This window comes from Thunnus thynnus, chromosome 11 (genome assembly GCF_963924715.1).
Source record: "Thunnus thynnus chromosome 11, fThuThy2.1, whole genome shotgun sequence".
Lineage (NCBI taxonomy): Eukaryota > Metazoa > Chordata > Actinopteri > Scombriformes > Scombridae > Thunnus > Thunnus thynnus.
This window is the reverse complement of record NC_089527.1, coordinates 5,155,641-5,167,879: the sequence shown is the minus strand read 5'-3', so window position 1 is coordinate 5,167,879 and position 12,239 is coordinate 5,155,641. Positions and strand designations below refer to the sequence as shown.

General features: G+C 42.2%; 1 protein-coding gene across 1 annotated transcript in view; it reads left to right on the top strand.

Moving 5' to 3' along the window:
- Positions 1-12,239, top strand: part of gli2a (GLI family zinc finger 2a) — an 88,787-nt gene that overhangs the window by 55,802 nt on the left and 20,746 nt on the right. Inside the window, exons 4-5 of the mRNA XM_067602924.1 lie at positions 3,649-3,854; positions 8,734-8,937. Coding sequence (XP_067459025.1) covers positions 3,649-3,854; positions 8,734-8,937 — 410 coding nt within the window. The remainder of the gene's footprint in view (positions 1-3,648; positions 3,855-8,733; positions 8,938-12,239) is intronic.

Sequence of the window (12,239 nt, the reverse complement as noted above, 5' to 3'; positions counted from 1 at the left end):
ATGTGTAATTAATTTCTTTTCTAAGCAAGTGTTGAAGTTCGGATAACACAATCAGAAGGATCACATTGTCTTATCAACAAATGTCATGAGACTAAGATGTTATTTGAATAACTTGAAAGGATAAGTCTGTAGATATCCTATACTCTAAACAACAACGAATTGATTCTGCTAACAAGTATCGTGTGTGTATCCAAAACCTGATATAGCTTATACATCCGTGCCAAAGAGCTCCGAACTATTAAAAACATGTCAATGAGTCTCAGCGCTGCACTGGGTGACATGTTACATCAACACTGTTACACTGTTATTTATATTCAATCCCACACGCACCATTCTATCGCTGTAAATACTCAACTAGCACTAAATGTGTATTCATCCGCAGCTGAAAATAGTTCCCAGTAAATGAACGATTTACTGCAGCTTTAGTGATGTTTGCTAAAATCTACTGTGACCACCTGTTGTAGGAAAGTACTTTACCTTTTTTTTTTTTTAAATGAAGCTGTATGTTTGTGACCCTTTTTTAAAAGGATCTTTGGAGGAACTAATGTGGTTGAGACTAACATGTTGTTGTTTTGAGGATATGTTGAAAAAAAATCAGAAATCAGTAACAAGTTTATTGCCAAGTAGGTTTTCACATACATTAGTAATTTTCTTGGTGTTATGGTGCAACACAATATTCAAAGTAAGAGACAATAAAAATATATCAAATATATTTTGAAGTGAAAAGAGCTGTAGTTTTTAAAAATAAGAGAGCAAGAACAATAAGTAAATACAGAATAATGTCAGCCTTGAACCATGCAAATATGTACCTATTGTGATATAATATGAAATCTGCATCAGTTGGGGACGGAGCGAAAGGCATTTAGTAAACAAATAGATCGATGCTATGTATGTAATTAGTTTGATAAGTTCTGAGTCACCCAGTCTGATAAGAAAGACAGCCAGCACCAGTGCCAGTTTACCCAGGTAGTCCTTCAGTGAAGCACCCGAGCACTAATCTTAGGAGGCACTGCCAAATTCTCTGTATGCTGCTTAGATTCGGACCGAGGGAAGCGTGTTTTTGTGTATGGAGCGTCTGTTTCTTCTCACTTCTCCCCTCCCGCCCAGAACAGAGGGCTCTTTATGGTTGTTTGTAGGGGAAGAGTGGGCCTGACGGCAGAAAGTTGGCCCTCAGACAAGGCCGGCAGTCTGCAGGCGCTTACTGGAAATGGAGCGAGGGCCGAGGCTCTGGGTTGGTTGGCTCGGTCCTGAGTTGGGCAGGGCCAGTCCGGTCCGGGTGCAGGTTGGCGTCCACACAGAGACAGTGAATGAGAGACTGAGCAGGGAAACTCTGAAGGGTAGATTGGGATGGGGAGGAGGGGGGGGGGGGGGAGAAGTTGTGCCAACCATGCTTGCTAGGCCCACCTTTCACAGTCACAGCCAATAACTACAACCTGGACCAGTCACACTCATTTCATCAGTCAAGTCATTTGACAACCCTGACTTGATTCTTTTCAGGTGCATCAACACGCAAACAGTATCATCATTTCAACATTTTCACTATTTACTGAGCTTGAGGAATCTATTTTGAATAATAAGTATTTTGGTTTGCAGTCAATCACCAGAAAGACAGAAAACTTTGGATGTCAACTTGTCCCCCAGGAGGTCAAAGACTTTAACTGAATTAAATTAAATTAACTTTATAAATCATGTTTAATCAGGGCATCCTTTTTAGACAAGCCATTCCTTACACCCTTATTCTCACACATACACACACATGTTTTGTACCCAGCATGCAGTGGATGCTGCCAAGAGTCAAAACCACACATATAACCACTCATTTGTTCACAGCAGCCATCAAGCTGCTATAACGACAAGCTGAAGCGGATTTTGCTCTCAGGCACTCATAAAGTCAACTATTCTTTTATTTTAATTGCTTTGTATTGTTGTGTTTGAGTGTCACTGTCTTGTATTGTGTCGCAAAGTTTTGCTGTGTGGATGTATTTTCTACAAAAGAATAGCCCATGATTATGAGACTAAAGGTTAAAGTGAAGTGATCAGAGACAAAGACAATTGATACATGATGTTATTGAGTTCGCTAACCTGATGTCTTGACAGATTACATCTGGACCAGCGTAAATCACTTCATCTTCTCGATTAAAAAAACTCAAAATTAGGGAGTAAAATGACCAAAGAATGAACTTTTTTCGATAAAAATGTCGAATGTTGAACTGACGGTGACCTCAAACTTGAATTCCATCTTGAAAGACGGCTGCAATACCTAACATTTTACTCATTTGTTACTCAGGCTCATTGTGTGCGGCCCTCCTCTACCTCACTGACAGCATGTACTAAATCATTAGTCTGGTCATTTCTGCTGAAGAGAGAACTTTCCATAGCTTCTCTCTTTCTTTCTTTGAAGAGAATGAATGATGAGTTAAAGGTGCTACGTAGATTCCAGTAATGTCCTGTCCAATAGTTCAGTTTCATGAAGATATTGCCTTACAAACTATCGATCATAGTATGTGTATGCCAGTTAGCTAATACCTCCATCAATAGCTAATACATCCAGCTTATATCTCAGTTAACTTTCTGAACTATTCCTTATATACTTGTAAAAAGTCTGTTCTTTGCTTTCTTCTTCTTGAATCAGTTCATCAAGTTGTTAGCAAGGTAGCAAACATCAGTTAGTGTTAAATCCCTGAAACAGTGTTCACAATTGATTGCATTACAACCAAACTCTGTCATTGTCTTGTCTCTGTTGTTGTCATTCATGGTTTCTCCCGCTCAAGAGCCTTTCTGAGGGCTGAATTTCTACCAGGTGTTCTTACCACACACTGAGGCAGCAACAGGCCGCTTATCAGCGCTGAAGAACACTAGGTCGACATAAGTACTAGTGCCCCTTCAAAGGGTTGTGCCACTGCCAGCGGCCAGCAGACGTTTTTATCTAGAGTTCAGCACCTCAGGGGCTATCAAGAATTACAACACCCACTTGTCTGTGTTTCTGCAAGCAGAGCCGCCCATTACCTGCCAGAGATGACAAATTTACTGTATAGCCTGATGTGACCGGCAGGCTGTCTGAGAACTTCAGACGAGACTTCTTTCCTTTTTGCCAAAAGGTGGCTAAAAGCAGCTACTTAAGGTTTTTGAGCATCCGGTAGCACTCTCTTATCATACACAATGTAAAACCTGATGTGAGAGACCCTGTAGTTTTGCCCACCCAAACAGACAGAGAGTACGCTCCTTCGTAGCCTCGCAGACGAAAGCCCTCGGTCTCGACTTGTCTGTACCTTTAGGGCTTAATAGGAGAAGGCAAACAAAAGGGGGTTATTATGTATTAGCTGTGGGACCGGGGAGGGGAAAGGATGTAAGTGGATTGAGACTGCAGACACGTTTGTGGAATAACAGAAGTTAAGGCTTGTCTATGAACATACCAGTGAAGATCACTCTAGATAATAACTGAGCACAATGCAAGTAATCAAATTAACTTAGACTGACTCCACACCCTCTATTTCCCACTATCTGTTGTCTCTCTGTTCAACTTTCACCTTCATCCACCACTATCCTATCTTTTTCTATCACTCTCTCTCTTATCTCTCTTACCTCCATTCTTATATAGTTTATTTAAATTTGTCTCTTTGTTTTTTTACTGTACCTCCTTCTCCCCAGACCTCCAGGACTGACGGGCAGTCCAGTCATCTCAGATATTTCCCTGATCCGTCTATCGCCCCATGCGCCGGCCGGGACGGGTGAGTCACCGTTCAGCCCTCCACACCCTTACGTCAGCCCCCACATGGAGCACTACCTACGCTCAGTGCATGGCAGCCCCACCCTCTCCATGATCTCAGCAGCACGAGGACTGAGTCCTGCTGAAGGTGAGACTCACCACACACCAGCATTGTAGCACTAACAAAGAATCTAGTCAAGCTAGTTAGCAAAAACTGCTTTGTAAGCTAAAAAACCTACAAAAACAGTTGTCCAGGGAACTGTTACGTATTTCTATACTTGTCAAATTCATTTTTATATATGCTTCTATATATATTGAGAGGTTCCTACTTGAGTCACTTTTGCACTGCTTGCACAGGAGTACTGATATAGTGCCCTCAGTGTCACTCACTTGACTGGGTGGTTGGACCTCTTCCTGTGACGTCAATCGTGCGCTGAGCTCAGTGTTGGTTTCCTTTCATTTAAGTTCCCAAATAGACACAGACAGAAACTAAATTAAAATACCTCAGGAATGAGGATTATCATTTATTGTCCATCATGGTTTAAAAAAAAAAAGATTTAGTCCGTATTTTAGAACAAATCAGGCGTTGCGGCACACCTCCACAGGGTTGTGGGGGGGGTGTGGGCGTGTTAATTTATAACCGCTGTGAAACAATCGGAAAATAACACTGCCCACTGCTGCTCTTTCTCATTCTCTCTCCCTCTTTCTTTCTCTCTTTCTCTCTCTCTCTCTCGCTGGTGCTCTCAGTTCACTCGTGTGCTCTCTCTCTCTCTCTCTCTTTTTCTCTCATCTTTTTCAGGAAGCCATCAGCAAAACCTAACTTTACTTTTAACATTATTAAACGAAGGGAAATGTCCTCCCATCGTCCTAGTAACGTCTTTGTCCTCCCTCATGTGAGGGCTGTACAGCTCCGATCAGTCTGATCGCCGGCTGTGATTGGCCACCGCAGCATCACGGCGGGTTGCTTTTCTCCAGAAGTTGATTCTGGTTCAACTTTCTCTCCACATGCCCCTGCGGCCTCCCACCCCCGCAGCCTGAACGCACTACCCCCATTCAAATGAATGGGAGGACTGGCATTTTCGTCGCAACGCCTGATTTGGTGTGAATTCAGCCTTACTGACTCTTAGCCGCACACCAGTCTCATTCATTCCTATCTCTAATCTTTGTCCCCGTGGTATCTGCCCTGAATGGCTCATATTAGGTGAGACTCACCTTCGAGAAGGTTGGCAGCCAGTAAAAACACAGATGACAACCTGTGATCGTGAGACGTCTCCACAATTGACTCCACTTAGAAATGTCGTGTCCTCGAAAAACTAAAAAGGGCTGCACTGTCAATCACTGACTCCACCTGTAACAAACTTTGTAGATTTATCACCCTCTACCATTTCTCTGAGTAGTCTCTCCCTTTCACTCCAATACCAATTATACAGCTGTGACACATGCTGTGTCCATGTCCTGACATCAATCAAAAGTATACACGTCACAGTGTGTTCTTTATACACAGTATATTCACCCTCTGGGTGTGACAGAAGGATTTGGCTCCAATTTAGCCTCTTAAAGGAAATTTTGGTTATATAGCTCTTTTTTAAAGTATGCGCTAGAATAAACTGTGAGTAATAGATACTGCTGTCACATGCTGTCATTGCCTTGTGCACCTATAGAAGCTTGAATTACTTCAAAAGCACAGGCACATGTGTTCATCCATAAACACTTTTCTACCTGTCATGCATGTGCAAAATGGAAACACTCAGCCTTAGCCTCATGATGTATGCAGTGTCCGCAGAATGAAGAATAAGCTGCGAGTGATGTGGAAAATCTTTCAAATGGCAGCTATTCTGCACCTGCCTTTACAGTTAAAATTAAGGAGGTGAGATTAGAGTTAGTCAGAAGTCATATATCCTGTTCACTATAAACCAACTCTGTGTGCTTGACAGGAGCACACACACACATTTAGGTTTACACAGCTGATTATTTAACCAACAGTGATAATTAGTCTTACATCGTATATGTTGCCCTAAATTAAACACTGAAGCACACCTTTCATCAAACACGTTTTGCATGTGTGTGCATGCTGGTGATTTGCGAGTATACTTTGCGGTACAGGGAACTTTCCTGCTCGTTTGTATGTGTGTGTGTTTGGGAAGGGGAAACCATGGCAATTAGCACAGACGCAAACATGCGGAGCCCCTGAACTATTGAGTTCACACGATGACAGACCTGTCCTCGCTACCCCTGTTTAAACAACAGGTCGAATAAGAGAGGAGCCACAGGCCTGCAGCCGGCCCCGATAAATCACTGAGCACACGCTGCTGGCAAGTAATACCTCCCCACCTTTCAAGAGAAACAATGCGGAAGAGATGCTGTCACTGATACAGTGGCAGGGAAGTATGGCACCAAATGGAGGGAATTCTGCAGCGCTGCAGAACATAAATAAAGTCTGCTCAGTAGAGCATGTCTAAACCTCCGATAGGGATACCTGAGTGCCAGGCATGTGTTGAGGGTTGTTTATGAAACCCTAACAGCTTAAGGTATACTATATATAAATTAGGGTTGGGCAATCCAATCTTGATTACTGGAGATCGCCAATAGACAATCCGATCGCCAGGGTGCGGCAGGAGTAGGAGGAGGTGGGGGGGGGAGTTACGTCACAGCATTATGTTCCATTTAATATTGTTATCATATATTTAATATCACAATCCAAATCATATCCATAATGTTAACTACTCTTATGGAGCACAGAGCAAAGTTCTGGTGAGCAGGCGTGTGGAGAACAGAGATGTGGGATCCATAGAAAAGAGACGGCAAACTGGTTTCACTCATTACTCATATTGATTAACAGGACTCAGCGAGCGGACATGCAGCTCCACCAGAAACATTTCTAAATGCACAGTAGGGCACAGATTCTAGAGATTATTTTTATAACATTATAGTTCTGATAATAACTTAGTTGGTGTAGGAAAAAGCAATCGTCAATCATCCCTATGATCCGATCACCAATTGGCACAAGTCTAATATAAATAACCATGATCTCCAGTGTAATTCCATATTATAATAATTCATTTAATTAAATGAGAATTGCTGTTAGTTATGCACTTTATTTATAACATTTACAGTATCTCTGGAGCCAAAACTACAAGGCAAAGAAAGATATTTTTGTAAAAGTATTGACCATATTGTTATACTTTTGTAGTCCACACTGCATATCTGACTACTTGTGACAGAGTAGTAGCATCCACTCTTAAGCCATGCAAGTGGCATAGATTGCAATGTTGGCCATTTGGCTGGTCCACCATGTTTACATTCCCCATAGGATGAATCATAGTGACTGGTAATCCCCTGACTTTTCTTCCAGCACCACCAGCAGGTTGATATTTGTGGTTTTGGGGGAAATAATTCAATAACTATTAGATGGATTTCCTTTAAATTTGTTACAGATATTCATGAGCCACACAGGATGAATTATAAGAACTCTTTACTCTTTACTTTACTTTGTGTTCAGTGCTTATTAGCAAATGGCTAGTTAGACGGTGAACATGGTAAACATTATATCTGCTAAACATCAACACGTTTTCATTGTGAGCATGTTAGTATGCTGACGTTAGCATTTAGCTCAAAGCACTGCTGTGCTAAAGTACAGCCTCACAGAGCCGCTAACATGGCTGCAGACTCATAGTCTTGTTTAGCTTCAATCTATGAAACTATAATACAAGAAATTGTGTTTGGAAAACATCTCTGCCAACCAACATAATCTTTCGTCTGGGTTTACTGGGACTAGCTGGGAATGTAGTTGCTACCTCTCATCTCACTGTGTTCGTAAGTGACATCACACACACACACACACACACACACACACAAACCCTCAGACACAAAGTGCTACTCTGCGGAGGTGGTAACGTGATCTGGCAACCATGGAGAAACTGAAGGAATATGCCTGGATCACTGCTGCTGGAGCACAAACACACTGCCTGTGCACTGTTACCACAGCCATGGCCTAATAGGTTCTGATGGATCCAGATTTTTGGTTTATGTGTGCGCTTATGTGTATGTGTCTGTGTGTGTGCAGAGGGTGGGGGGAGGCTGTGGTTTTTCTCCCCCCCCCCCTCCCAATATCCCCCACCCAGTGATCCCAACCCCCACTTCCCCCCATGTTTCTACCACCATGCATATTAATCCACCATTGGCCCACACCCCTGTCTCCTCCACACACTCATGCACTGGGGTAAAGAGGGGGCGAGAGCAGGAAATGGAGGAAAGGGGGACGCAGGCTCAGTTAGATGTAGGAAAACCAATCCATCTCTCACTCTTATAGTTCCTGACACTTTTAAATGTGACTTTACCGGTGCAGGTGTTAACACATTTTACGTCAATATTACCTTTGCACATGCAGCATTTCAGGCTTCCTCAGCAATATAAGTGTGTGTGTGTGTGCATGCCTGCACTCTGTGTCTGACTTCAGCCTGTCAAACAAATGCATAAACAACACCAGAGAAGTGCAGGAATGTGGTATTCCTTCTTTCTGTAGCTCCCCCCTCCCCTTCCCCAACACCCCCTCTCTGCCCTGCTCCATCTCTGCCTCTGCTTCCTTTACTCCCTAGAGATATTTTCCCATAACCCTGCAAGCCTCAAAGACATCAGACACCTTTTATCAAAAGCCTCATGCCCTGGGGCACGCACGCAAGCACAAATCTTCAAATCTGTAAAGCAGGGCACTCGTCTCCTCTGTTGAGTCCTTGTTGCAACCTTTCAGTGCACGTCTTAGTTTTTGTCATTCTGTCAAGGGGTAGTGTGTGTCAAATAGTGAATGTGAATACATTAATTACCAGAAAAATAAAGCATTTAGATTAGCGCAGATTTACAGGGTCATGACCTCTGTACTGGAGGAGTAGCACTGATTGTAATAATCTTGACAGAAGTCATCTCCTGACTGGTTAATTCTGCAATATTGTATTAGAGGACAAGTATTTCAAGAAGAAAAAGTTAACCTCTTGTCCTTTATCTCCTCTTCGTTCCTCCCGTTTCTGCTGCAGTGACCCACGAACACTTGAAGGACCGTGCCTTGTTCAGTCTTCCCCCTCCGCCACCGGGGGCCAACCCTACAGAGTACTACCACCTGATGGCCAGCGCCAGCCAGCGAAGCCCGTACGGTGACCTCCTGATGCAGAGCAGTGCAGCGGCGGCCGCAGCGGCGGCGGCTGCAGCTCATCTACCAGAATACATCAGCCCCGTGGATGGTGAGGACAAGACATCTCGCTATGTTGTCTACTGACGCAGCATAACAGCACATGTGCAGTTACAACTTGTTATTTGAGATTTGAGATTTGAGATTTACACTATATGCATCAGTAGCAACAGTGTGATAGATCTTGTTGAAAAGCACACAGCCAACTCACAGTTGTAGGGTGATGTTAACAAGTGGTGCTTCTTTTTCTCATAAACAATCTTTGGACTAGAAAGGCACGGGCTTGCAGAGAGTTTTATCTGAACTATATGTTAGCCAAGTGTGTTTTTGGCTAAGAGTCGACCAATTATCAGCTTTTTTTTATCCGATTGCTGATATGCACTACTTCAGCTATGATGCTGCAGCCAACCAATCTGATTGGTTACACATCATGAGTAATAGCCTATCAACACTGAAGGCCGTGCATGATGCTGTGCTACAGACGGTACAAAGAAGCATTTGCAGAGCGAAGCTGTGTTTCGAAGGTAAGGCAGCAGATATTGCCGAAGTTGCAATAAACATCAAAGTCCTCTATGCTGAAGTTTTAAAAACATCACAATCTCTTTGCTGAAAATGCCCAAATAATGCACTTTGTTGCAGTGATGTAAGGTATCGAGTCTCGTATTCAGCTGTAGTAATCATTAGTAATGAAGTAGCCTAGTTTTGAATGACAGGTTCCCTGCTATCACTTAAAATAAACAGTGGTGGAGTAAGTACTCAGATCCTTTACTTAAGTAAAAGTATCAATACCACAATGTAATAATACTTTATTGCAAGTAAAAGTCCTGCACTTAAATAAGGACTAAAAAAGTACAAAGTATTACCAACTAAATTTACTTAAAGTATTAAGGTAAAAGTACTTGTTTTGCACAAAATCAGGCTGTGACTGATATATTAAATAAATTTAACAAAGTACATTATTAATACTGATAAGTCAAGCAGCATTTTATTGTTGTAGCTGCTCGAGGTGGAGCTAGTTTGAACTGTGTGGGGTATAAAATAAATCTTAGTGGTCTGGAGATGATAAATTGAGTAGGAAAGAAGAAAAACATAGTTCTGCTACATAAAATTTAATTTGGATTAATTTTTCAGAACTTTTCTTTCATCTTTGTGTTTGTAAAATATTGGAGAGTTTAACCTCTTTGGGTCTTAAACAGTTATTTATTTAAAACCATGTGAGAGGAAATGTCTCTTTGGTGGAACTGCAAACAACTCTGACATCTGAAACATGACTAACTAAAGACACAAATACACACTGATTTATTTTGAAAGGGGATACAAGCCAAAAAGTTTGGAAACCACTGGTTTAATCTTTAACGATGCGTGGTGGGGATAAACTCATCATTATGTTATTTAATGTAAAATCTTCATCTGAAAAGTAACTAAAGCTGTCAAATAAATGTAGTGGAGTAGAAAGTAGAATAATTCCCTCTGAAATGTAGTGGAGTGGAAGTATAAAGTAGCATCACATGGAAATACTCAAGTAAAGTACAAGTACCTTAAAACTGTACTTAAGTACAGTACTTGAGTAAATGTACTTAGTTACTTTCCACCACTGTATTTGAGTAATTGAAACCAACTAAAGGCTTTACAAAGCTGTTTTGCTGCAATAAATGAAGCATAGTCGTGCATTAAAATTGTGCATTCTAAGTTTGGGCACAAAGATTTTCATTTTTACTGCAAATGTATATTGATTCTTAATATCAGTTATCAGTGTCCTTGATTACTAATAATCAATATCAGTATCTGTCCTGAAAAAACATATCAGTCAACCCCTAATTGTGGCCTTTTGGCAAGTTACCAATGGCATTAATGTTAATTAGTTACCGCAGATATGATCAGCCAACACTAAACAGGTAAAAACGAGTCATTTCCAGCTAAAAGTCAGAAGCCTGCTGTACCTGAATGGTTTTCATATCAGTCTTAGATAGATAAAAGATTCAAGAGACCGGTTAGCCTTTGAGCTTAGAAATTTATATAAACATGAAACCAGATCCAAAACAGAACCAATGGAAAGTTTACTTGATCACTAACATGATATGTTTCTGATATTTTCATGTCAAAAACTATATCGCACTCCCATTCTGGGAACACTAAAGCACATGCATGTCTTTCATCCGCGGTACAAGAGTAACAGCCTAACTTAACAGCCATCTTGCCCTTTGTTCTCAGCACCAGGCATGTTGATACCATCCTCTTATTCTTCCTCTTGAGGCTTTCTCATGGAAGAGTTCCCCACATCAAAGCTAGTGGAGCTTTTTAGTCTTATACGTAGCATGGGGGCCACGGCTGGTGTAAGGGTTGAAGGTGCATAAACACTAAAAGCCCCAAGGCCAGGAGCTCGTAAAAACACGTGTTACCGTAGAGTCTCTCATTCTGATGGTGTTTCAGGTGTGTTTGTACTGTTATTATGAGTAACATCCTACAAAACAAATCCAGGGTAACCTTAAAAGGGCACATGGAGAATGTTGGCAATGTGAGACGTAGTAATGTTACCCTTCGTCTCTGCTCTTTTTCTGTGTCAGGCTGTTATGGCAAGGATTAACCTTGTGGTCTGTGTGTGCTGTTCACTTAATGGCAGGGATGCGGCAGGTTAACTCTAACACACACACACACACACACACACACATGGGGGCACACACAAACAGCCAGGCAAATAGGCAGGCAAACGCTCACACACTGGCACACGTGTTTGCACACAAACTCACAGAGACCAGACTGTTCTTTAATGCCAGTTAGAACCTCGGCCCCCCTATCAAAATGACGGTCAGGCACCAGAACAGACGTTTGATTTCAGCGGCGAAACACATCCAAGAAACCTTCAGCCCTTATGAATGGGGGATAGAAAGCGGACAGAGTGGAAAACTGCCCGTGAAAGTCAGCCTTTTCGATGCCTGATAATCAAATACTCCCCTTGGCACCGACACCGGCTCCGCTCCATCCAGTAGCCCTCGCTCTTTTCTTTCATCCCGTCCAACCACCCACCCAGAAAAAAAAAAAAAAAAAACTGCCCCGCCGCTTTCACCACTAATGCAGGCATCCTCACGCACAGGTAGGAAAACACAACAGAGAGGGAAAAAAAATGGAATCAGATACGGGATCGCTTGGCAATTAATCCTTTTTTTTTTTTTTTTTTTTTTAAACGACCTCAATCACTTAGTTAAACACACCGGTGCTGAAAGGAAAGGGTGAGGAAGAGTTAGGGGGCCTTGCAGAAACTGTAGACCACCTCTTTCACTTCCCTCCTCCTCCCCACGTTACCTCCAACCACCTCAGTGACCGCCACTGTACTGCCTTGCCCACACTTGTTTGGGG